Source organism: Hippichthys cyanospilos, chromosome 12, assembly GCF_059441005.1.
Source record: "Hippichthys cyanospilos isolate Australia breed blue-spotted pipefish chromosome 12, RoL_Hcya_1.0, whole genome shotgun sequence".
Lineage (NCBI taxonomy): Eukaryota > Metazoa > Chordata > Actinopteri > Syngnathiformes > Syngnathidae > Hippichthys > Hippichthys cyanospilos.
The window spans coordinates 3,776,199-3,802,563 of record NC_142380.1 but is presented as its reverse complement, the minus strand read 5'-3'; the positions used below and the strand labels follow the sequence as shown (position 1 = coordinate 3,802,563).

Genomic DNA, 26,365 nt, shown 5'->3' with positions numbered 1-26,365 from the left:
ATTTTACTAGGGTCTGTAAAGAGGTAAAAAAAATGTTTTTTTTTAATCTACCGGTAAATGCAATGTTAAGGAACCCTTGAATGATATGCAAATTAGGCGATTTTGGACCCAATCAGCAAGTTTTCGGATCATGGAGGAAGCTAGAGTGCATTTAGAAACCCCGCGCAACCACAGGGAAAACATACAAACTCCAAACAGGAAGGTCCATTGTCAAGATTCAAACCCAGAACCTCCTGACTGTGACTGACTGTGAGGAAAAGAAGCCAGCCGCGACTACTGATCCCCCACCCCTAACGTCAGTTCAGCGTTTCAAAATCTCCCGCCGAATGATTCAAATTCGGAGTTGCGGTTCAACGCCCGACTGACGTATGAATAGTTCGCAAGCGAGTTCATCTCGTAATGGCAGCGGCAAACTGGAACCTGACCCCTGCGTGAGCCCTTCTGTCATCTGATAAGAGACGATGTTTTGATAGTCTCGGCATGCTCAATGTGATGCACGGCTCTCCTTTTACACCCTCTAACAAATACCAGCGACACTTTACGGCCCCGGGGAGGACAAGGTCTGGTCAAGTGTCAACAAAGATGCGCCGTTAGAGTAAAATATCTCCTAAAAACACATTGTTTCGAAAGAAAAAAAAGCAAAGCGAAAATATTTTTGCTCTCCCTTCCCCCGAATGAGATTTTCTGCTCAACCCAATTTGCCCTTTACCATTGACCGCTCTTTGACCACGGGGACTGACAGGTTTACTGTATGAAATAGAACACAATTCAATATGGCAGCCCTGAATAAGTCCATAAAGGCATTAGCGTCCTCTGTGTGTGTGCGTGTGTGTGTATGTGTCTGTTGTCCTGGCCTTGCCTGAACTGGCGTTCAACCCATCAGTGTTGTAAAATGCAGATTGGGTTCACTGACAGGCCTTCTTGATTTTTATTGCACAGTCATGAAGACCGTTGTAAAGCAGCATCACTGCCATGCGCGAATAAACGTAGCGCATACACGTTCGGAAAATATTTGTCTGTTAAATGTTACTGTACATAAAATATAGCGACACATACATGTAATTTCATTGATTTTCTACCGAGGCCTGTATTAATTATGAATTAAAATATACTGTCGGCCTCGTTTTGTTACTGTATTAAAATAGACATGTTTTGTATACTTAGGAGTAAAATATTAATATTAGCACAGAAAACAAACCTATTAGGATTTGAATGTGTATCAAATGTATGTGCATGGTATTTTCTTGAGGTTACATTAGTGGTCATCCCCCATTATGTGGCGCCGCATGCTTTGTGTGGTTCACATTCAGTTTAAGGTTAAAAGCTGTGCCCTTCAACTCATGTGAGGGCCAGAGTGTGTGGCAAGGTCACCTCTTCCAATCAAAGGCAGTGAATTTGCCCCTCCTCACTCCCACGCACCCAGGAGACTCACCTCAGCTCAGCTCATGTCCTCGTTTCGAAAGAAGCTTTACAACTAGACGCTAAACTTCCAGGTATTTAGGCATGATTGAAATAAAAAAAATCAAATAAATCTGCAATAAATTGACTCCAAATTCACTCAAAATTCTGTGTATATGAAAACATTCAAATGAAAATGAATTTTGTTGATGAAAAATGAAAAGATTAGCTCATTGGCTTCCTCAGGCAACAGAAGCCGAGTGAGGAGAAGGAGCCAGATGGACCGCCGTGGAATGTCAAGTCCCTGTGGATGGCATGCACTACAGACAAGAACTGGCTGGAAGAAAGCATGGATGCACTAATTATGGTCTTCCACATCAGACAAGATTTAGGTCCAGGCTATGCAAAGATGAAAATCACAGCAGATCAGACTTCAAACTTAGACTGAAATCTACCAATAAATGTATACAAAAATAAGATATTTTCTGATCAAAAAATGCAAGCAAAACAAAAATCGGCTTTGGTATAATAATTAGGATTCGGGGGCCAGAATGCGTGGCAAGGTCACCTCTTCCAATCCGACCACAAAGGCGCTGAATTAGCCCCCCTTTGCTCCCACGGACCCCTCCCAGCCTCCCCTTAGCACACCCCCTGGTTCTGAAATGAGCTTTATAACTGGACAGTAAACTTCCAGTGGCTTAATGATGATGACTTCTTCATGTGTCCAAATGCTCCTTTTGTCCGGGCTTAAAACCCGTACCAACCCCCGCCGCTGCCCACCATCCCTGCCCCCGCTGCTTCTGACCACAGCAGGCCCTAAACCCCGCTTCACCCCACTAGATACAGAGAGAGAGAAAGAAGTCCCGGGGCTATTATCTCCACTCTGTGTCGCTGTCGACTTCAGCAATGGCATTCACCGGGAATGTTTGCCTTTGTTTGGCATTCCCTTCGCTCATCCGCCATCCTCACTAGCGCACATTTGCACTTCAGAACCCAGCAGGCGGTGTCGGGTCAGGGATGTAAGAGGGGGCCATCCGCCAGCCTTTTTATAAGGAAATGAGATCTGCCGATCGCGGCGCCATTCCTCACACGTACCATCGCGGGAATTTTGTCCGTTTTTGTTTTGCTTGCTGTTATTGCCGTTTGGTTTTTGGTGACGGTTACGTGAGGGGAGACGTGTTACTTGGCACCTTGCTCGCTCGCGGCGCTTCCTCTCTCCACCTGATGCTCATTGCTCATCTGTGGATTTGTCAGTTGAACCTCGTGCTCCTCATGTTGCAGTGTCAGAGCCGCCGTGTGTTGCCACAGCTGTTGGACCCAGATTTCCCCCACCAGCGCCACCGCTGCACAGCTTATAAGTAGGGCTACAGTCACTCGCTTTACTCTAATGTGAAGGGTATTTTTGGACTGTATTTTCAGTGGGAAATATAAAGCAAAAACATTCTCCAATATTGCCAATTTGTCCCCTCATAACAAGCTCAAGGGGGCTCGTGGTGCACGTCTGCCTCACAGTTCAAAGGTCGTGGTTCAAATCCACTTTGCTCCGGTCTTCCTGTGTGGAGTTTGCATGTTCTCCCCGAGCCTGTGTGGGTTCTCTCCAGGCACTCTGGCTTTCTCCTAAACTGTAAAAACATGCATGGCAGGTGAATTGGACATACTAAATTGTCCTTGGTGTGATTGGGTGCGTGAGTGGTTGTTCGTCTCTGTGTGGCCTGCGATTGGCTTGCAACTAGTTCAGGGTGTCCCCCGCCTACTCCCCGAAGCCAGCTGAGATAGGCGCCAGCAAGACTGCGGGAATAAGCGGCCCTAGAAAATGGATGAACAGCAAGCTCAATTTCTCCAGGTTTATCTAATTTTCCAAATTCTGTCTGGGTTGTACTCAAGTTAAAGTGTCCTTTCCAAAGACGCTTTGCAATTTGACTGATTTTTTTTTGGTGCCCTAATACTTTATAAATAAAGGGAATAGGTGAATGTTTTTTCTTTTTTTTTGGTAGCTAATGGGAGACTAAATTACTCTATCATTCATCAGGCGGCTGCTGAGTCAGCTAAAAAACAAAAACACTCCCCTGGGAATCCCGTAGAGGAAGAAATCTTTCTCCCCATGCCCCTCCTCCTCGGTGGCGTCATGTGACTCATCATTCCTCAGGTGGCAGTGGAGATCCTTCCCTCTTTGTACGGGCCTTAAGCCGGGAAGGGGGGGGGGCTCAATGTGACCGGTGCTGAGGGACGGCTTTGGGGGCGGGAAGCCATTCAATCCGCACTCTTTTGTTGTTGTTTTTTAAGGCTTACTCATTATCTGCGTTTTAAATGGTCTCTTTAGGATGCTGCGCCAGGAGGACGGGGCGGTGGTAGGGGGGCTTGTCAAAGTCCGGCTCGGGCGTAAATCACGCTGACAGCTCTTTTCCCATCGTTTGAACTTGCGCTCGCTTTTCCTCCGTGACATGTCCAATTATTATTAGCACAAAAACGCCACAGTCAGATACTCTTTCACAGTCAAACTCAAGCTCGCCGTTGGGACAACTGTGGTGGGTAAAAAAAAACAAAAAAAAACGTGTGAAAGCCTCTCCTTAATGAAGGCAGCCATTGGCCGGTATGGCATTTACAGCTGTTCCTCCTCGCACTGACTTTGCCCCTCGTATAACCATTGGAGGGGAGGTGCGAAGAGCCGCGCACGACTTGATTAAAACAACTGTTTGAGCGCGTCTGTGGTAATGAACTGGAACACGGGGCTAATGGCATTTACTGTACACAATCAGGGATGCGTTCAAATCCAGATAGCATTCTTGTCATTGACTGATGTGCGCGGGTAAATATTGGCATGGAGCTATAAACTGTGCTTCCCGGCCATTCGGAATTTCTGTTTACCCGACAAATTCTTGGCTCGGCTCATTAGCGGACAGGAAAAGCGCACACAAAGAGGCCTCGGTGTTCAAAAGTGCCCGAAAATTCTGCACAATGGGAACTTGGCAAAAGGATTTATCCACAGGGTCATTATTACTATGAAGTGCAATTGGTGATCTCGATAACTAGGTCATCACAAATATGTAGCTGAAGAAAAATTTGGGAGTTGTTTTTGTCCGTGCACTTGGGGAATGATCCTGACTTCGGGGGTCCGGCGTCGCTTGGCCCATCAACAGGGGGTGGAAGTATATAACACAAAAACTTAGTGTATTTTATTTATGTTTCCACCACTATTTAATTATTGCCAGTCAGTCTAGCATTTGCAATCTCCTTATTCATAGTTTAGTCTCACCTAATCCCAAAATACATGTTTCCGTTTTTACTTTCATTATTTCACCTGTTTGCTGAGAATTACCCCTAAGAATGGACCAGTTTCTGCACACAAACCTCAGGTTTGACACCATCTAAAAAAAAATTTGACTTTTAACCATGCAGATTAGATAAAGCATGATCTAACAATGCCTTTTATTAGCCCAATTTATTATATTTATATTTATTTCCCACTATCTTTTTAGGTACGTTGGACCGTTCGTTTAAGGTCCGTCGGACCGTACGTGACGTACGTTTAAGGTCCAATGGACCATTTGTTTACGGTCCAATGGACCGTGCGTTTAAAGTCCAATGGACCGTTCGTTTGAGGTCCAATGAACCGCACGTTCAAGCTCCGATGGACAGTACGCTTAAGGTCCGATGGACCGTTTGTTAAAATTGTCTATCACACAATGTACAATTCCTACTGTCCCGTCAGACTCATCAGATTGACCTTTAGTTTCTGCAATCTCTCCGCTGGTCGAGTTACTTCGGTTCGTTGGATGGTGTTTGCGTTTCTCGGGTGAGCGGTGTCCCACTTCTGGCCTCGTGGAAAGGAGGGCTTCCAGAATACAACGGATTCCGACGGTGCACCGATTGGTTCAGTCGCCGTCTGGCCATACGGCTTGAAGGACAAAGTTTAGAACGTCAGAGAAATCTATGAAAGAAGACTAAGACAAGCCCAGTGCAGGCTGAAAAATAGTAACTCAGAGCAACCAAGATTGATTTTTCTTGCCGGTAAGGGAGGACTCGGCTTCAACTTCTCGTGTTCGCCTCAGCGCCATCGGAGCCCAGCCGTGCTTTTTATTCATTCAGCAAAGAATTAGACAATACAAGAGATCACAAAAAAAAGAGTCAGCACCGCCAACAGCTGGGCCAAAGTTTCAGTTCACACGTTCCTACGTCAAGAGCTTCAAGGACTGGGGCAAGATGAACAAGGACTGCATAGATGGATAGCAATGCATATAGTGGAACCCCGGTCTACGACGTCCCTGGCGAGTCGATCCGCCCATACGTCTATAGACTCATCACCGCTTACGTCACTAGAATGCTGGTCTGCAATTGGTCGGCATCATAGAATCACTAAGATGCTGGTCTGCTATTGGTCAGCGTCACGGTTTGCAAAAGGGCGGAACTTTGTTCGCCTCTGAGTACTTACAAAAACATATTTATAGTGCATTTTAGTGCTTAAATCAAACTTGAATTGTTTAGCCAAGATTGCTAGTGATGTTAAAGGGCGAAATAAGAAGATGATTACTTTTTGGCTACTGACTCTCACCGAATTGCATAATCTTGTAATTGAGCTGCATTCGCAAGTGGAACTGGCATTGTGCAGTCTATTTCCCGGACACGGCGAGATAACGCCACCAAATCCCTCAGTCGGCCATCAACATCCGCCTGTCGCTCATTTCCGTTTATTTATTTTGCAGGGGATGACTCACTGGTATTTATAGCAGCAGAGTGAAAGCCCCCCTCTCCAATATGCTTGAGGTGGGGGGTCAATCCCGGCCGCGGTGACAAAATGCCGCCTGACATTCCGGCTGCTGACAGATTCAATTGCACCCCCCTCTAAATAAAACCTTCGGGCGGATCGATCCAAAGTCAAACCCCCCTGCCCTTCTTAATTCACCAAACTTGACACAGTGGCCTATGCTAGCGTGCTGGGGGGTCACGCGTGGCACACCCCGGGAAGATCAAGACCCCTTCCTCATCCCTCCCTTCGTTTAACCATCTTTCTTTCCGTGAAGACCCCCCCCCCAAAAAAAAAAAAAATCCCCCCCTTAGCATCTGTCACCACAGGGGCTCAGATGAATGCATTCTCCTCCTCCTCCTTGGCAAATGGCACAGGCAGGACAGAGGAGGGCACCTCGGGGGAGTAGGGGGGGTGCGGGGGAGGGGTCTCTGTGTGTTTGTTTGCATGCAAGAGAGAGAGAGAGAGAGAGAGAGAGAGAGAGAGCGAGAGGGAGGGAGAGAGCTAGGGAGGAAGATTCCCATTGCAGCCCGACTGACTGACTGACTGTGTGTCATGAGAGGACACACAGCTCCACATGCCTGCCTGGACTTTCCACAAGGATTTACTCCCAATGGACTAACACCTCCAAGGAGCAGTTTTTGGGAGGACTCTTCCCACACAATTTGGAATTTCGAAAGCCTCCAAAAGTCATGCAAGGTACAGAAAAGTATCATTAACAGCTCTAATGAGAGAGGCTTTTAGCGCCTCATCTAGAGGACGTGTGGTGAGATGTTAGTCCTTTTTCTCCCCCCCCCCATCCCCCCTTTTTTGCTTTTCTGATGTTAACAGCAGCCTCTTTCCTGCATGACAATGAGTTCTCCTGTAGCTTATCTGGCTTTATTTAATATGTGTGTGACGTCTTATCCAGGGTTGGTGTTGCGACGGGGTGAGCGCAAGTCTAACGGTGTTGTGAAGACCCCCCCCCCCACTTTTTTTTTTTTTAATTTCTCACTGTCTTGTTCATTTAATATAGAAGTGTGCCGTTTGAATGGGAAAGCAGGCTGCAATTTCATTGAATTAGGCAGCCTCCCTGCTCATCTTCTAATGGAATTAGAAAGGTCTAACAAAAGAGGGCCAAATCCAAAAAGAAAAGCTCGATATTGAGGATTAAAAGTTTTGTATTGAAATATCAACAGCATTTAGTCCAACCCTTCTCAACATTTGGTTATTTTCTTTTGAGAAATAACTATTTTAAAAACGATTTGTGCAAATATGTTGAAGACGATGTGTTTTATTATAATTTATTCTCCTATGAGAAGTGTTATCACAATATTTTTTTTGTCTGTATATTTTTTTTTTTTTTTAAACCAGGCTGTGAAACATATTATATCCTATTATTACATGCATTAGTTTGAAACTGGGCCCAAATCAGTAAAGATTCTTATTTTTTTTAATTAACAATTAGTAACATTTATCATCATTTCCCATCTATGTATTTGTTTAATATGAATATTTAAATGACTTTAAAACCAGGTTTAACATAATTATATATCTTTTTACGTATTGTAACGATTTTGATTTCCAGTCACTCATCTTTTGATTTTCTTTATTATTGCTATAATTATTATTATTATTATTATTGTTATTATTATTATTATTATTATTATTATTATTATAGTAATGACTGACAATTCAAAACCAGGCTTATCATCTAAATATGTTTTGAAATCAGAATTCTTATGATTATACAAAGCAACAAAAATGACTTCTAATAATGTTATATGCTTTACAATTTATTATGTATATATTTTAAAATATTTATGTATTGGTTTTAGAGACAGCGCAAATGTATCTTTACAAGGTATTGGTAAAATACATGCTAACTTTTATTAATATGTAAATAAATTGCATAAGAAGCATGCAATCAAATATTTGGCCGAATGCAAATGAATTATATACTGCAAGTATGTATTTTATAAATATTTTTAAATGGAGCTCGAACATACTCCTCGCATTGCATTCAATATAGGGGTGCAAAATGTCAAGGGTTTTTTGTTTTTCTTGATGAAGCAATAATTTGATATTAAAGTGAGCAGTTTTGATCCTGAAAAGTTTCATAGTGAAAAAAAAATGCTCAGTATAAGAACATGGAAAAAGTCCATGATGGAGTGTGGTCCTGACTTGAACTGGAATGAACACAATTTGGTTAGTGGGCCCATTTACTCAGCATTCCTGCTGTGGTCCTTAATACGGTTCGTCCTGGTGTCATGACTGGAAAAACTGGACGTCTTCAAGAGCCCCCGGCGAGATTTTAGTGGGTTTTTTTTTTTCGTTTGGATTTTATGGCCCTCTCATCTCGTGGAGCCATCTCCGACTGGCTCGTTAGATAACGATCTGAACTGTTCCGTCCGTACGTACGTCGCGTAGGCGCAGCTTGAACTTGCACCTCTTTATTGGCTACGGGATCAAGTGAGGACACAAGAAGAAGAAAGAGAAAAACGCGCTCTCCGTGTGTCGCCCATTGACCACGGAGGAGCTTCCTGGCTGACACATTGACTTGATTGGCTGAAACCAAGCCGGCTAATCATTGACAAAGACGAGCTCCCGTGCATAAAGTGTGTACACTTGCAGGACTTGGACCCCACTTTGGTGATGACGGGGTCAATCGGGACAGTGTCGGGGTAGCGGGGGGGGGGGGACTTTGCTTTATGTTATGTCACGGGCTGAGTGGTTAAACAATACCGCGTTAAGGGGTCAAAGTAGCAGTATGGCTCAATTGCGCGAGGGCCAATGCAAACCAAAACATCCCCGTACTGTGGAAATAGCCCTGAGGCAAAGGCGAAGTATCGCATAGCAGCTCCTCCAGATTCTCCAGTCACGGTCGGGGTGCTCTCCGGCTCCTTGGTTGTTCTCGTCGGACCGCCGTGAAAAGAAAAAACGATGATTAAAACGTGCATAGAAAATGATGCCCAAAGGCTTCGCGGCAGGGCTGAGCGATTCTGAAAAATATCTTAATTGGGATCTTTTTTTTGCAATTGCAATTAAAAAAACACACACATACACACACATATATATATATATATATATATATATATATATATATATATATATATATATATATATATATATATATATATATATATATATATATATATATATATATATATATATATATATATATATAAATCGTATTTTGCCAGATTATAAGAGCACCAACTTTTTTCTTATGATTTGGAGTCCAGCTACTATAGGCTACAGGGCTCAAATCATGAGAAAAAAGTTGGTACTATATGTGGCTTGTGTGCAGGAGTTTTTTTTATTTTATTTTATTTTTGGAACCACTATGAAATATAACTGAAAAAAATTTGAAAATGGCTTTGCTCAAAAGGACTTTTAAAAACATAATGTTAAAAATTATGTATAAATTGAATAAGATCTTGTATAAAGGTTTGCGACATGTAAATTTGACATATATATATATATATATATATATATATATATATATGTGTGTGTGTGTGTGTGTGTGTGTGTGTGTGCATGCAATGTGTTAATATGTTTACTAATAATCAATTTAACAAAGGGATACAAAAATGGACAATATTGGAGTACTGATTTTGAATTTGATCTGCTATTTAATTGAAGTATTCTGTCGGTGTTGTATTAAAAACTTTAATAATTGATTATTTTGTTGACGAATCTGAGTTTTTTAAAATGTAAATCATAACACTAAGCACGTGATATAACACGATGTCATGTTTTTAAAAAATAATGAGTGTCATCTGTTGAAGTGTTGCATTCATGTGTCAATGTAGCCAGAATCTGTACGTAAACCTCTACGGGCCATATTTTATCAGAAGTGGTCAAAATTAGAGTAAATATGTTTTTAGTTGGCTCCAACTAATAATTATTTTGTATAATCAATTGTTGAACCCAGGTCCTGAAGAAGCAAAGCATCCCCAAACAATCACACTGCTACCAACATGTATGACTCTGAGGATTATATTGTTTTCTTTTTTTTCCTGAAAATCCGTTTTATATTTACATTAGATGTGACAAGGCACATTCCTTCAAAGAAGTTCAACTTTTTTTTTTTTTTCTTGACCTTAGAATATACTCTTGGTCTTGGTCTTGGCACACAGTCTAGGGAATCATTCGTTTGTTTTGTTTTTACCCCAAAAGTTAGAGGAGTTTTAATGTTCTTTTCGGTCAGCTGTGGTTTTCAGCTTGGAACTCCAACAATAGATGAGAGTTTATTCTTTATTTTTGAGACATGGACACTGATCTCAGCTGAAGCAAGTGAAGCCAGAAGTTCTTGAAACGTTTCGGGTTCCTTTACGACCTCCTTCAGGAATTGTCGTTGTGCTCTTGAGGTAATTTATGTGGGTTGGCCATTGCCAGGCCAGTTCATGATTTCTCTTTTTTTGTGGATAATGGCTCTCACTGTGATTCCTGGAGTTCTAAAGCTGTAGCAATGACTCCACGACTGATAGTTTTTCATCATGTCATTTTTCATATTTTCTTCAATTTCCTTGGATCATAGCAATTTGCTGCGGCGTTTTGAGCTCTGTTGACTGTTTAGGTCAGTGGTTCTCAAACGGGGATACTAGTACTCCTGGAGGTACTTGAAGGAAATTCAGAGGGTACTTGACATTTTAAATAAGACAAAAATGCAAATATTCTCCTTTAAAATAAATATTTTAAAATTTAAAAATTTCAGTTCATACAACAGATTTTATGTTCAGTATGCTATTTAATTTCATTAGTGTAAAAACCTGACTCCTCCCCCACACACTAGCACGGTTCGACCCAATTTGTCTCGTTCCACCTCTCGTCACCTGTCGAGTTAACAATTTATTTGTGTGAAAACGTCTCCTACTATGATTCCAAAAGTTGAATATTTTTCTGTGGACAAATATTTATTTATAATTATTTCTTTGGGAGAACAGGTCTGGCACTTTATATTGATTATTTTTTTTGTGGACAAATATTTATCAATAATTTGGTTAATGATCTGTTTTCGTGAACAGATCTCTTCAGTAACCCCAAACAAGGACGATTCATGTTTAATATTTTTCTGAAGAGATCTGTTTTTTTTTTCTTTTCTTTTTTCTTTTTTTTTTTTTGGTGTTGTTTGTTTTTTGTTTGTTTTTTTTGTAACCCAAGAATACTTTGCAATGGTTAAGGGGTACTCGCCTGAAAACATTTTACATTAAAATGAGGACACTACGCCCAAAAACGTTTAAAATTGGTCATAAAGTGTTTGTAAATATTGATTGAAAATATTGATTTCCAAATAGTACATATTATTAGTTTTTGATCCGTCTCACGCTGATGTTAACTGTTCATTGGATAACGTTGTGCGTGCGTGCGTGCATCCTCCCTCAGGTGTCGGAGCTCTATGTGAAATGTCTTTACTAAAGCGCTGAGTGGCGGCGACCCAGCATGTAGCCGAGGTGAACAAGTCCCTTCACGCCTGCCGAAACTGATTACGTGAGTGGCCTTCTTCTACTACTTCTCCTTCTTTCTACATTGTCCATGAATGCAAGCCTGCCCGAAGAATCACGCCTTGCTCAAACAAAAGGGCAACAAAAGCAAAAAAACGGCAACCGGGCCTGAGGCTCAGTTAAAGATATTTGCATACAAATACAAAGGCAACTGTACCTAAAATCAGGTCAAAAGTCTCAAAACACACTGAACTTTGCAAAGTTGAGAGGATGTGCTAACTTCACAAGCCGAGCAGAACCCGACTAATGAAATGCAAATTTTGCAAACATATGGAAGCTCACTCCATTCATTTTCCATTAATTTGTTGTAAGCGTGACATGGCTTGAAATTTCACCCATGTGGGCTCTTTTTTTCCATCATTTTTTTCCCGGAACACATGTTGAGGATGCCACACAAGACAGTCGACAGATGTCCCGGCGTGGACCACCTATAGAGAAGGGACTTGGTTAGCACGGTGGCCATTTGCAGAGGGAGTTTAACCCTTGTGGACACACTTTGCAAACTATACACGTTACATTGCTTTTAAAGGTGTAATAATTACATTTATTTATGAATTTATGACATTTGTTTTCCTTCAACCACTCAAATGGTTCAGTGATATAATATATATATATATATATATATATATATATATATATATATATATATATATATATATATATATATATATATATATATATATATATATATATATATATATATATATATATACTGTATATATATATATATATATATATATATATATATTTTTTTTTTTTTTTTTTTTAATTTTTGGCCACATTTCATAAGATAAAATGAACAAAGCATATGTCTTGACTTGCTAAATTGTCCAGCATCTGGAACTTCATTTCGTTCACTTCGCAGTGGTATTTGGTTGGTTTATCCAGAATTGAACTTGTACAATGAAGAGCAGATGTATTCACATTCTCGTTCAATCGCCAATTCAGGGGGGCAAAAAAACGACACACGTTTCTTTGCTCCATATAGGCTGGCGTGATCGATGTCTTACTCAGTTCCTGTTCCTACTGATCACATTTTAACAAGCCACGCTGACTCAAACGTGCTGTTTCAGCCACCAAATCGGTCGTAGACGGAACAATTATCGGGAGATTTTTGTCTACGTTTTATCATTTCTCGAGAGGAAAGTAGAAAGCTTCTCAGCAGAGTCAGTGTTGAACCTCAATCTCCCCCAAAAATCTACCCTGAAGCTCACCTTCTTTGGTCCTTTGTCCAGATCATGGGGAATTCCTATGCCGGGCAGCTGAAGTCCGCTCGCTTCGAAGAGGCCCTGCACAACTCCATCGAGGCGTCGCTGCGCTCCAGCAGCGGAGATCCGCAGCCCATCTTCACGCAGCTCTACCTGAAGCCCGAACCCTATCCCGCCAACATAGACGGTCAGTCGGTGGCGCGAACACGTGAAGAGTCATGATCTGATGCGCTGATGATGACGGTGATGGTAATCCTCTAGCGGACGTGAAACCCAAAACGGAGCTTCAGGGCGGAGAGCTGCCCGGCCAGGAGATCCTGACCACCAGTCACTCGTCCAACGATCCCGAGGAGCTGGAGGAGGAAGACGACTCGGACAGCAACAGCCCCCCGCTGCCTTACTTGCAGACCCCTGTGCCGGAGGGCTGCTGCACCATGGAAGGTAATACCTCGGAAGGCGCATGGAACGTGATGCGGTTCCATATGAAATCTTTCCCCAAAGTAGCAAATTTAAAAAGAAAAACTTCAAGTCAAGACATCATAGTTCTCCCCTTGACTGCAATAGAAATAATTACAAAAATAACGTTTAATTTTCAGGATTCTGCCAGGCCGGCAAGGACCTGCGCTTGGTTTCCATGGCGACCGAGCCCATCGAGGTCCCGACGGGCTTCGAGCTGGTCGGCGCCAAGTCCCCCAGCGTGGCCGATCACATCCTGGTGTGCGCCGTGGACCGCCGCTTTTTGCCTGACGACAATGGCAAAAATGCACTTTTAGGTCAGCGTGTTCCCTGATTGGACAGCCATTTTGCATGTCTTACTGGTGTCTTTTTCCTGCCGTCTCATTTTGATCATGAAATATGAGGGCTTTTTAGGTACTGACATTTATAATCAGGAAGTGAAGCGTCTCGTTGACTGAAGCCGCACCTCTCAACTTGTTTAATTTGAAAAAAAAAAAATACGTATTTTTTTTAGACCGATACCAGTATGAGTAGTCAAATCCCGATTACTCACAGATACCAATCGGCATCTCTAGTATTTATTGAATTTCCTCTATTTCTCCACATGAGGTGATGCTACAGGGCCATTTTGTGTTCATCGTTTAAAACAACTATAAAACGTACCATTTTTCACCAGTGTGCAAGATGAGTGTGCAAAATGTTATTTTTCTGAGCATTTTTAGGTCCTCAAAACTTTTAAGATTCAAAGTCTTCGTTCATAAGGAGATCAGAGATGTAAAAATGCCGCAGTATGTATGCCGTCACGCACACAAGCATCTGTTGCGTCTGTTGAAGAGGGACATACGTAAGAAAAATTATTATCTTTCGTTTCTATCGTCATCATCCTCTTTACCGCCACTCGCAATTTTAGAAGCCATGTCTAACAGAGAAAGTTTGCAAAGTCTTCACAACACACCGACCTGCTCTTGCCATCAAGCGTTCGGCCAATAGCATATCGGCATTTCTGTGATTGACGTGACGCCGGCCAGTAGTTTATCGGCATCTCCGTGACTGAGACCGTGACTGTGACCTGAATCGACCAATAGCATATCGGCATTTCCGTGACATGCGAGAACAGTTGGTTTGGTGATCCAGCAAAGCGAAAAAAATAGTGCGGACACACTGACCGGCATGTTGGATGGTTCGTAAGACGAAAGGTTTGTGCGTAAGAGGGGGACAAAAAAACGCCGCGATCCACGTCGTAAGATGAAAAACACGTAAAACAGGGAGTTCGTAAACCGGGGGCCCACTGTATTAGTTACCAAAAAATAAGTTTGATTCACCAGTCCCATTTAAATCAAAGTACCGACTTTGGGATTCAAATACACGTCCCCTCTTCGTCCTGTCCCACAGCGCCAACATCTCCGCAAAACAAAACCGGGCCCATTACAGGGGCAAAAAAACACAAGCGGTCCATAGCCGGCAAGCCGGGACAGTCGAACAGTACCAGTAGTCCTCCCATCAAAATCTGCACTGGTCCACACATGCCGGCGAGAAGTCGGAACCATCAAGCACAGATCGTTCTCCTCAGATGAGTCGTGTCCGGATTGCAGAGAACCATCCACACCAACGACGACGAAAACCATATGACTGAAACAAAATACGAAAAAAAATAAAAATAAAAAAACAGGAGAGCTCCTCAAGACGGCTGCCATCAGGGTGCCATCTTGAAAATATTTTAAAAAATAAGCCTTGGCATCGTTGCTCGCCGTTGCTTTGTGAAAACAATTTCCTGTGGATCGCCCGCAGGTTTTTCGGGAAACTGCGTGGGCTGCGGCGAAAAGGGCTTCCGCTACTTCACCGAGTTCTCCAACCACATCAATTTGAAGCTGTCCACACAGCCCAAAAAGCAGAAGCACTTAAAGTATTACCTGGTGAAGAACTCTCAGGGTGCTTTGTGCAAAGGCCCTCTCATCTGTTGGAAAGGTAGCAAACGCTCCCGTTTGACATGCCGTCTTTCGTCCACATCTCAAGCTCGTCTCTTGTCTTCTCTTCAGATTGTAAAACCCGTCAGCTGTCCAGTGGCGCGTCCACATCCAAACCCGGCTCGTCGTCCTCGGTCAGCAGCAAAGAAAATGGAGGAACCAGCGGGAACGGATCATCTCCATTCTCCCTTTCAGGTGAGACAAAAAAATATTGCCTACACCGGACATACCGCAAACGTACCTAGAAAAAAACTGCGGCTTGCGGGCCGTTTGCGGCCCATTGCTAATTTTCAGCGGCCCGCAACGTTGACTAAAAATAACAAAAAAGTCATCAGTTTCCATTGCAGTCCTGGAGGGCCGGTATCCTGCATGTTTTCCAGGTTTCCGTCCCCAACATATCTGATTCGAATGATTACATATACAAGAGCTTGAAAATGATCCTAATAATTTGAATCAGCTGTGTTTGAGAGAGAAGGGTTGAAAACATGAGGGATACCGGCCCTCTAGGACTGGAGTTCAATGCCTGTGATCTAGAGCAGTGGTGTCAAACATGTTTATTTTGGGCCGCATTGTAGTTATAGCTTCTGCAGGAGGGCCGTAATGACTGCGAATTCCAAAAAATATTAAGTGTGTTGGTCACACATTTACCAAGATTTGAAATCAGAAGCCAACAAAAACTGTTCAAGAGATTTGGGGAATAAGAACATTTTTGTTTTTCTTCCCGCCAAATTTTTAAAAAGTTAAAGACAACTTGCAATTTTGGTATTTTAGTCAGAAACTTGAAGTCAAATCAGCATTTCACGGGCCACAAAAAGTGAGGTGGCGGGCCGGATCTGACCCCCGGACCTTAACTTTGACACCTGTGATGGAATGAAACATTTTCTAAGCGTTTCGTGAGGCTTCATTTCAAGATTATACAAAGCTCATTTGAAAGTAAAACTTGTTTTTTTTCCCTGATCCATCTGATGTCTTATTTCACCCTTCTTTCTGTTTTTTTCCCCCCCCTCTCCACCAGATTCTCCACCCACCAGAACGGCAGCGGCTTCCTCTCTCTTTTTCAACAGTCCGGACCTGAGCAGAGAGTGCGCTTTCATCAAGCCTCTGGTCTCCACGCCTGGAAACAAGACGCTCCCGATAGGTGAAGAATGACAATCGTGCTTTGGCTCTCACGTCATTCCGAGGAGGCTCGGTGGGGGATTTCTTTGCTGATGTATGCATTGTCAAAGGTTGCCTAGCTACAGGTTTTTTTTTTTTTTTTTTGGGGTTGAAGCATAAGGCAGATGGAGCCAGCGCTGACCATGGAGATTAACTTCTGGTTGGACACACACACACACACCACACACACACGACAATCAATAGCAAAGGAAGAATTGCCGTAATGACTTGTTAGGTTTGGCTATCCATTATCCTCTCTTGCAAGGTTGCGCGTTATTGACAGGCAAAACGCAATGCACGCCATCAATGTTTTGGCGTATTGTGCGTGCAGTGAATATGAGATTGGAAAATGTCCTCTTGGGTTATTGGCAATCAATGGGCAAGAATTGGAACTCAACTGAAATGTTTTCATATTACTGAACTTGTTGCGTGTGTCTCATTATTTGCAAACTGAGCTGCAAGTTTAATACGTTGTTTCAAATTTTTTTTTTTTTTTTTCACCACAGTAGCATTAGGTAAAGAGAAGACGTCTGCCAAGGACAAAATATTAAAAAAAAACTATGTATAGTGAATCTACTTAACTCATTCAATCCCAAAGACGTGTTTATACGTCTTTACGGATCATATAATCGATCCCAGGTACTTTCTTACAGAATTCACAGATTTACAGAACCAAGTTAACCATCATAACAGTTTCCACGTAAACAAATAAACTATCTGGGATTGCATGTCTTTTGTAAAAACGAAACCTAGAATTTAAATGGAAAAAATTCTGGAGATAAAGAAATAGAACATTTAACTCATTATTATTATACTCATATATTTAACTCATATTTTTTAAGATATATTTTTACACATCTTTCAAGGAAATCCCGGGTACTTTATTTATTTATTTGTCTATTTATTTATTTACATTGAGTACCTGGGTGTGACTGTCTGCACAGTAAATAAAACAAATACAAATAAATTAAATAATGAAAAAAAAATAATGTCAATAATAATAAATTAAAAAATACAAAGAAAAATTTATTTGTAATAATATGAATACTTTTATGAATAGTATGATATATAATTAATGATATAGAAAATATGAAAGATGCTTTCTGGACAAAAACCTCAATTTTTCCAATGAAATGAACATAAGGCAAATCTTGTCTAAATGTTGAACCTTATGCAGTATTTTGTTCATTTTTGGGTCATTTTTTTCCACATCATTCTCACAATATTTCAGCCAAATGATGGCACACTCCTGATAGTGCGATAACTAAGTGTTCGTGCCATGTTGAACTTTGACATCTTGTCACCATCTGGGTGAAATTTCAGCTCCCTCGTGTCTTCTTTTGATGCTTATCCTTTCATGTGAAATGCCTTTTGGGCAAAATTCTTTTAAATGAATTTGCAATTCATTGAAACACGTTCTATTCATATTAAAAACTTTGCTTTTTTGCAACGCATACAATGGGGCAGACTTTTTGGTGTTGCCGTGTTTTGGATCTCACTTATGGTTTGTCCTAAGACGTTAAAGCTATCAGATGATGTTATTAAGGACATATTTATTGTGATTTTCCAGTTCCCACGGCATTGAGGGTAAACGGGCCGACGAACGGTTTGGGTGTGGACGGGCGACCCCCTTTACTTAGCCCCTCCCAGGTCACCTTGGGACCTCAGGGCCAAGCGTATCGAGCCGCCGACATAGGAGACAGTCCAGGTAAGACCACCATCTCCCGCAGCTTCTTGTGTCCGATGCGCTACGATTTTTTTTTTCTCGCTCAGCGTCGTCGGCCATGAATTCCGGCCCTCCCAAGAAGCGTCACCGGAGCTGGCATCCCGCTTCAATCGTCCCGGTCCCGCCCACCGCCGTCCCCGTGCCAGCCATCCGACCCGTCGTCTGCCCACCAGGTGACCCCCCCCCCCCCCCCAACGAGATCTGGGTCCTTCAGCGTGACTCATAACATTGAGCCGCATGCTGTCTGCTTTATTCGCAGACATGTTTACGTCTGCTTTTTTTTTTTTTTTTTTTCTAATAATCTCTCCGAGTCTGCTTCGCGGACGACAAAACAACATCGCTGACATTCTGCGATGGTTTAAGGATGAGTCATGCACTCATCACCATGGAGATAGAAGCTACCGGAGAATTAATAACGGGAGAAGAAAAAAAAAAAATCTACCGTTATAAAATGTAAATTGAATATTAGATAATCCTCAGTGTTGTCATTTCTGTGTTTACTGTTCAGGATCTGTTTTAGGGGGCGCTTCACCTCAGACCCCGGGCGTCATCCAACCCCAACCTGTCAACGCAGGGGCCACCGTCATCATTCCGGATAACCTGCTCAACTGTGCAGGGGTTCGCCCCGTCATCCTCATCGGTACCCCGTTATTCTTATTCCTCCGTTATAGGCCGACAAACGGCTTCCAAAATGAATGGAAACCAAACAGATATCCAAAACAGGAAGGAGGGATGGGGGGGGCTCATCCCCGACAAAAAATAGTCCGTATTTATTTAGAGGTAAATGTATCTGGTAATATAAACAAAACTGGGGGAATAATTACAAATTGCATGCCTACTCATAATAAACCAGGTCAATTTCAACAAATATTTAAACAAATATATGTTACTTTTCAGACTTACTGAATTTTACAAACAGGTTGCTGCGAATATTTCGTGACTAAATGAAGTGATGATGAGGTGGATTTCATGAGTCTATGTGACAAACATCAAAAATACTACATTTAAAAAATATTTAACTGGTTGAATTGATTGCTTTCTTGAAGAGACATGAATACCTTCACAATTTAATATAAAATCAAATCAAATGAACACAAATTTATATTTTTTTATTGACTTTCATTGCCGTGGACCAGAATTCTCATCTTTTAAAATTGTAATAACAATAATAAATCATAAAATTCTCGTGAAATACGATTTTTGGGGAGGGTAGCTGACACCCTTGACTAATGCTTACCTCATGTAAGCCAATTGACTACTGTAGTGCTAACTGTGACCATTGGATGGCAGTGTTTCCACACTTAGAACACAGCTATTAACTACATGCAATTCAAAGTAAGGAATGGAAATCAATCTTTCATATGATACCACCCATTTTTACACAATATTGTCGGCCTTGAAAGATGCGTGGAAATGCTGACTATACTGGCCCCCTAGAGGTTTCTTTTCCAGTTAGCACTAAAAGCGTTAATAACCCAAATGATTTCACAGACCCGTGCGGTGTCATTTCAATCGTTAACACGATTGCTATCCATTCAGGGCATGGCACCTTACCTTATTTCTACGGCAATGTGGGGGAAGTAGTGGTGAGCCCCCTGCTGGTGGGCTGCTATAAGAACAGCCCACTGAGCGAGAAGACTTTGGAGACCCTGGGCCTGAGCGGCAGCCAGCAGCTCAGCGCGGAGACCATGATCCTGCTCACATTGCAGTACTTGGCACGCCTAGGTGAGTGCAGCAAAGTATTTTTGTAACCTTTGCTTATTATGCTGATTTTGATTTCATATAGAAGAAATTGAACTGAAACATGACCCCAGTTGAATGTCTTTTGTCCATGCCGGCGGTGCAGGTCCAGAGCAGATCCCCCTTCGGGAGGAACTGGAACAGATCGTCCTGAAAGCCATGCTCTGCTGTCCCGGCGGTCCGGTCATCTCTCCGTCCCAGCTTCCTTGGCTGGCTCGGTTGGAGGCCAGCGTTTCCGGCGGCTCGGTCCAAGTGGTGGTGACCCACAATTCATTGGGCGAGGGCATCTGCGAGTCACTGCGCTCCCTCGGCGATGGTCCCCACTTGCAGCAGTCGCTTCCCACCTACGTGGTCATCATTTACTCCTCCAAGATGAGCGGCAACGAGTTCTGCGTCATGGTCCTAGGTACTATCTAGTATACGGAATAGTGCAACCCAGTTGGCCTATTCAGATTCCTGGGGACGTGTGGAGCTTCGTTTAGTCAGGAAATGCTTTGCTGCCGTTTTGCGCCTTTTTCGGCTGGATGTGAATTGCTTATTTTTGCTTTTCATGGAAGGTTCCTATCTCCCGCAAATAGTAGGGCAAGACATTATCAGCATGCAAACAGCAAAAAAACATTAAAAAATGGTAGATTTTCTTGTTTTAGGCAAAAAAAAATACCAATAGGGTAAGAATTTTTTTTTGTCTAGAAAACCTCATGAAAAACAATTTTCATGGTTTCAAAAAAAACCTCAATGCAAAACAAATGAAAAGTTCTTAATTTAAGCAAGTTGCAAATTCGATTTAAGCAAATAATTATCAATATAGTCAGATTAAAGAAAATCTCTTCTTTTAAGATTGTATTTTTGCTACTATTTTAGAAATTCAGAAAAATTGCCTCGTCTTAAACTGAAGATATTTCCATATCAGCTTTTTTTTTTTAGATTGCTTCAAAATTAAAGCATATTTTGTACAATCCTTTGATCTTTACATCAAATGCATTTCACATCAAAGGGAAAGCATTGCAAGAAGACACTAGGGAGCTGAAATTTCACCCACATGGTGACAACAGGTCAAATTTCAACATTGCGCAACCACTTAGTTTCCTTTGGCTAAAATCCTGTCAGAAAATGTGGAAGAAAATAACCCAAAAATGGTCAAAATACTACATAAGGGTTAAATTGACCTTTTGCAGTGTGGGCAGATAAGATTGACATGGTAACTCATATATTGCACAAAAAAAAGACTACATGGGAGAAGTACTGTCAAACGTTACAAAATAATACACCACACATTATTTGGAATACATTGATACAATTCTTTGGAACAAATATTGGAATTTAAAGTGTGTCAGTGCTTCTGATGATATTTTGGAGGGCAGAGAAAACCTCGCTGTCCTCGGTGGCACCAAACTCATATTAAATGATATTAAAAGCAAAATGCGTCCGCCGCAGGGAAGTACCAAGCGCGGGCTTTGGCGGAGGGCATGCTGACCACCAACGAGTTTCTGAAGGAGATCAGTTACGAGCTCATCACCGGCAAAGTGAGCGTGCTGGCGTCTCACTTCAAAACCACCTCTCTTGGTAAGCGACTATGCATGGAGAGTACAAGCTAACGCTTCTCGTTAGCTAACGTTTTTCAGAAGCGTATCGGTTTATAGTAGGTAACCAGCGGACGCAATAGTAATAAAATAAAAGGTTTCTTCGGCATCACTACGCATGGATGCGGCGCAAATCTATGCCGCGTTCATGTTCTCGTGCTTGTTTGTGTCTGTGTGTTACCATGGCGACGGCTTGGGCTCGCAGGGGACAATCTGGATAAGCAGCTGGTGCGGTATCAGCGCCGACGGAAGGGCCAGGTCATCCAGCCCTTCCAGGGCGATGTCACTGACCACATCCACTCGCAGGAGGCCGCCAGCATGTCACCACCTTCGGACAGAGGTGAGACTCGAACCGCGCACCACAACAAACACAACGGTGTTTGCGTTCCTGTTTGAGTTGAGCGGAATTCAGCTGGCTAAAAGCTTTACAAATAATGTTGTGGGGTTTTTTTTTTCTTTTTTTAAACCGGTGGAATGGATTTTTTTTTTAAGACGAACAAATAAATGCAAAATATCCCCAGAAATAGAAACATAACATAAACACACAATATTGCCGAGTGGCTAAGCCCTTGTTAGAGCGGTCCTTCTCAAATAACGGACAGTTTGTAACCCCGGGGAACAATCTTTGCGTTCGCCTTGTGAAGTGTAATTGCGCATCCTGGGCACCAGATGGTGCAGTGGCGCTCTTGTTGTCAAAGTCAGTGCCAAAATTCTAAATGTTTTAAATTGCTTAAAATCAGTACAATGTTTTATACCTTTTTCTTTGGGTTAAAATGGTTAAAATATTGCTGCACCTGTGTCAATGTAATGTGGTAACATGTGAAGGTGCAAGAAATATAATACAGTTTACCTTCATTTTTCACGGTTAATGAGAACCCCCCCCCCCCCACCCCCCATTAGTTAAAACCTGCGAAGTAGCGTCACTGTTAATTAGACCTCTGGCAGCAGCTAACATAACCGCGGCTCTCCTTGACACTACAGCCTAAGGAAAGGGAAGGGATAACAGTACAGTTACTGTTTAATAATTTAAGCTTGAAGTAAATATGTGCACTATAGTTCGACATCTGACGAGTGTCCATGGCAAGTGCATTTATAGTTAACTCTCCGCTAGCTTTTTTTTTTTAATTAAAATGGACGAAAGCCAATATCTTCACATAATAAGAATATTTTCCTTATTCATTTGTGACAGAACTGCTCAGCAGAATCTTCCAGATTTTCCCGACGCAGTTGAGCGTGGCGCGCCGCCTCCTCTCGCAGGTCTGCTCCATCGCCGACTCGGGCAGCCAGAACTTGGACCTGGGCCGCTTCTGCAAAGTGGACTTCCTGGTTCTGGTGCCGCCTTCTCACATCCTAGTCAACCAGACGGCACAGCGCATCAGACAATCAGGTATGCTAAAAAAAAAAAAAAAAAAAAGCGACCATAATGAAGAAATATATATTTAGATGTTTTTTTTTTCCCCTCCACAGGCGTGTTACTAGACTTGGGCATGGAAGACTCGTGCCCGCCGCAGAAGTGCGACAAATACGTGGTGCGACTGGATGCCGACGTACACGGCAAGATGGAGGCCTTTATGAGGAAAGTCAAACAGAACCCGTACACGCTGTTCGTCCTTATCCATGACAACTCTCATGTCGACCTCACCAGGTACCAGACACATTTTGTTTTTTTCATATTTTGACTGCCTGTCTGGCCTTGGGCGCCTTTTATGATCAAAACAAAGCGAGGAGGAAGGAGAACCTTGACGTTTGCGTACATGCGGGTCATTTCAGTTTGAGCCTCGTCTGCAATCAGTTCAAGCCTTTTATTATCAACAGCTTTGTGTTATCTATTGCCATTTATTTTTCTAAAATTGGCTCGTTAAAATGTAATATTGTATTTATGTATTTGTTAGCAAATGACAAAAAAAACAATCTTTGATGATAAGTCTGCTAGCTTAATGCTAACACACATTTTTATATATATATATATATATATATATATATATATATCTGACTTTCTCCTTCCCACCTAACAAGTGCTCTGTCAGGCTCCGTGTGTCACGGAGAGCTGCAGGGTCTAGCTGACCGGGTGGTCAACTGCCAGGAGGTCCTGGACGCGGTCAACCTGCTGGTGCTGCAGGTCAGCTGCTTCCCGTACACGCTGCAGACCCACCAGTCCCGCATCAGCATGCACAATGAGGTGCACTGGCCCTCCAATGAAAGCCTGGTGAGCATCTGCATTAAAAAAAAAAAAAATTAAAACCTCTGCGGGGTTCTGTAAACTTTTTGGGTTACAGGAAAGTCCTTTTTCTCCAGCCCTGGATGCCCTCATAATCCTAACACTAAATACTACAAGAAAAGTTGGAATGTTACAATAAGAAATGTATTTTTCTATGGACCAGATGTTGCGGTTATGAGAATAAAGTTTAGTTTTTCAAGATAATCATTAGTATTTAAAAAAAACACAAGCTAGCCATGACTATAATGTCATAAGTTTAACCAAGAAAGTTACATTTTAACAAGTAAATTTCAAAAATACTTTTCAGACTGTAATACCACACAAAAAAGAGGAAATGCCTTTCATTTTTGGATTAAATATGATGATAGTTCTTTAATAATAACACAAGAGCCCTTTTTACTCAGCAACATATTCAATTTGACGGCAAGTTTATTTGTTGTAGAAGTTATTTCAATAGACGGACGGTGCAATATCAATGCACTATCTAAAGCGGCCAGAGGCGGCGCCAAAACACGAAGACTAAGCCAAACATGGCACAAATCTGTAACTGTTAAAAAATAAACTTAATCAGTTACAACACACTTTCTAAAACGACATAATGACGTATTGCAAACAGCTCGTGGATTTATTTCTGAATTTCATCGTAGATGGGGGGGGGGCTTAAATTACACAAAATTCTTAGCATTTTGTGTTCCCTCTTTAAAAGGCCAGGTGTGTAAAAGAGTCACGATGCATGCTCGTTCTCCAACAGGGGGCACTCTCTCCAGGCGAGTTGGCCTACTTCGGCCTAAGTGACTACAGCAGATCCCTGCAGTGGGGCGTGGCCAGCCCGATTCTTCGCTGTGACGACGCGTTTGAGAAAATGGTCCACACACTCCTGCACAGGTTTGATACATTTCTAATTGAACTTTTGTGCAGTGTTTTGATCATTTTTTGGAGTATTTTAGAAGCACACTCCTAGTAGTACACATTTGCCCCCTAGTGGCAAGTAATAAACTGCAGATAAATTGCATTGGACTATATAAAATGAAGGGTTTCAAATCATGAGAAAAAAGTTGCGGCATATGATCCGATATTTACGGCAAGTGGTCATGCCATGTTAAACTTTGACTTGTTGTCATCATCTGGGTGAAATTTCAGCTCCATTGTTGTTTCCCTTGTGTCAAGGGTGCTCTATATTTTTTTTGTCTCAATTTCTTCCCCGTACGACTCTCTGGTAACCCTAACACACAACTACAATGAATTTGATTGGCGGCAACAGGCACCCCCACCTGCACAGCATGGTTATCCGCAGCTACCTGCTCATCCAGCAGTACACAGAGGCCATGATGGCGCTCACCTCCTCGCCGTCGCTGAGAGACCACATCACGCCTGAGACCCTGGCCATGGTGGAGGACCTGATCAACGCGCCGGGCCGGGAGGGCTCGCACGGCCGCGGCCACATGCTGCTGGTGCGCGTGCCTTCGCTGCAGCTTGCCATGTTAGCCCGCGAGCGGCTGGAAGACGTGCGCGACAAGCTGGGCCTCCAACTGTGTTTCGCCGTGCTGCTCGGGAGCCCCGCCTCTGAAATCAGCCTTCCCAGGAACTTCACTTGTCGCCTGCGGGTGAGATACGCTTCGCATCTTTTTCGCCGCCATATCGCAGCGTTTTCCAATAATTGTGTTGACCGTTGTGAAGTGTAAATGCAATAAAATAAGAACTGGCATTGGTTTTGATTTTATTAGACTTCTTAAATATATTTTGCAAAGCCACCCCTCAAAGAGAGAAAATTCCCCCCCCTCCCATAAGATTATTATCTATAAAAATTGTACAATTATACCTAAAGCTCTATCCTTTTTAACTTTAACAAAAGGAAAAAGCAAAATAAACCAACTTTTAACAACCATTAACTATTTTATACAGCATTTATATGGGTTACAGCTTAGTCTAAAACTGAAAAAAAAAGTGTATCAAAGTGCCTGAAACTAAAACCAACTAAAAAAATTATGAATACTCTTATTTTATTGCTATTACACTTCTAATGACAGAAGCAAAGTCAAAATCATAGCTATTAATTGTGGTTGGTTTCAGGCCTGGCGGGGATGTGAAAATGAAGACTGGGTGCCACTCACCTACGAGGATTTGGAGGGTCTGCCCTGCATCGTCATCCTTACAGGGAAAGACCCCCTTGGAGAGACTTTCCCCAGGTTATTATACTTTTTTTTTGTTATTATACGTTTATGGTCCGATGAACCGTTTGTTTACGGTCTGATGGATCGTTCGTTTACGGACCGATGGATCGTGCGTTTAAGGTCCGATGAACCATTTTTTTAAGGTCTGATGGACCGTTTGTCGAAATTGTTTATCGCACAATACACAATTCCTACGATCCCGTCAGATTTGTCAGACTGACCTTTTGTTCCTGCAATCGCTCCGCTGGTCGAGTTACTTCGCTTCGTTGGATGATGTTTGCGTTCCTCCGGTGAGTGGTGTCTATCTTCTGACCTCGTGGACAGGAGGGCTTCCAGAATACGACGGATTCCGACTGGTCCGGTCGTTGTCGATCGGCAACGAGGATCGGAGTTTACAAGTAGAGTTACAAGTAGAGGCGCAACAATCAACAACTAACCGATCGTCATCACCTTTTTGATAATCAATGAATCTTTCAGAAACCTGAAATTGTCCAAAGTGTTTTCTTTTAATGTATTCCCTTT

General features: G+C 42.3%; 1 protein-coding gene across 1 annotated transcript in view; it reads left to right on the top strand.

The window, feature by feature from the left end:
* The window catches only part of greb1l (GREB1 like retinoic acid receptor coactivator), a 50,955-nt gene that overhangs the window by 14,450 nt on the left and 10,140 nt on the right, over positions 1-26,365 (top strand). The window contains exons 4-23 of the mRNA XM_088428897.1: positions 11,507-11,611; positions 12,861-13,020; positions 13,095-13,274; positions 13,430-13,606; positions 15,078-15,254; positions 15,326-15,448; positions 16,269-16,391; positions 17,979-18,116; positions 18,182-18,307; positions 18,643-18,774; positions 19,674-19,859; positions 19,981-20,280; positions 21,309-21,437; positions 21,660-21,794; positions 22,644-22,841; positions 22,922-23,099; positions 23,471-23,660; positions 24,424-24,557; positions 24,934-25,276; positions 25,743-25,858. Of these exons, the coding sequence (XP_088285023.1) occupies positions 12,864-13,020; positions 13,095-13,274; positions 13,430-13,606; positions 15,078-15,254; positions 15,326-15,448; positions 16,269-16,391; positions 17,979-18,116; positions 18,182-18,307; positions 18,643-18,774; positions 19,674-19,859; positions 19,981-20,280; positions 21,309-21,437; positions 21,660-21,794; positions 22,644-22,841; positions 22,922-23,099; positions 23,471-23,660; positions 24,424-24,557; positions 24,934-25,276; positions 25,743-25,858 (3,242 nt within the window). The 5' untranslated portion in view covers positions 11,507-11,611; positions 12,861-12,863. The remainder of the gene's footprint in view (positions 1-11,506; positions 11,612-12,860; positions 13,021-13,094; positions 13,275-13,429; positions 13,607-15,077; positions 15,255-15,325; positions 15,449-16,268; positions 16,392-17,978; positions 18,117-18,181; positions 18,308-18,642; positions 18,775-19,673; positions 19,860-19,980; positions 20,281-21,308; positions 21,438-21,659; positions 21,795-22,643; positions 22,842-22,921; positions 23,100-23,470; positions 23,661-24,423; positions 24,558-24,933; positions 25,277-25,742; positions 25,859-26,365) is intronic.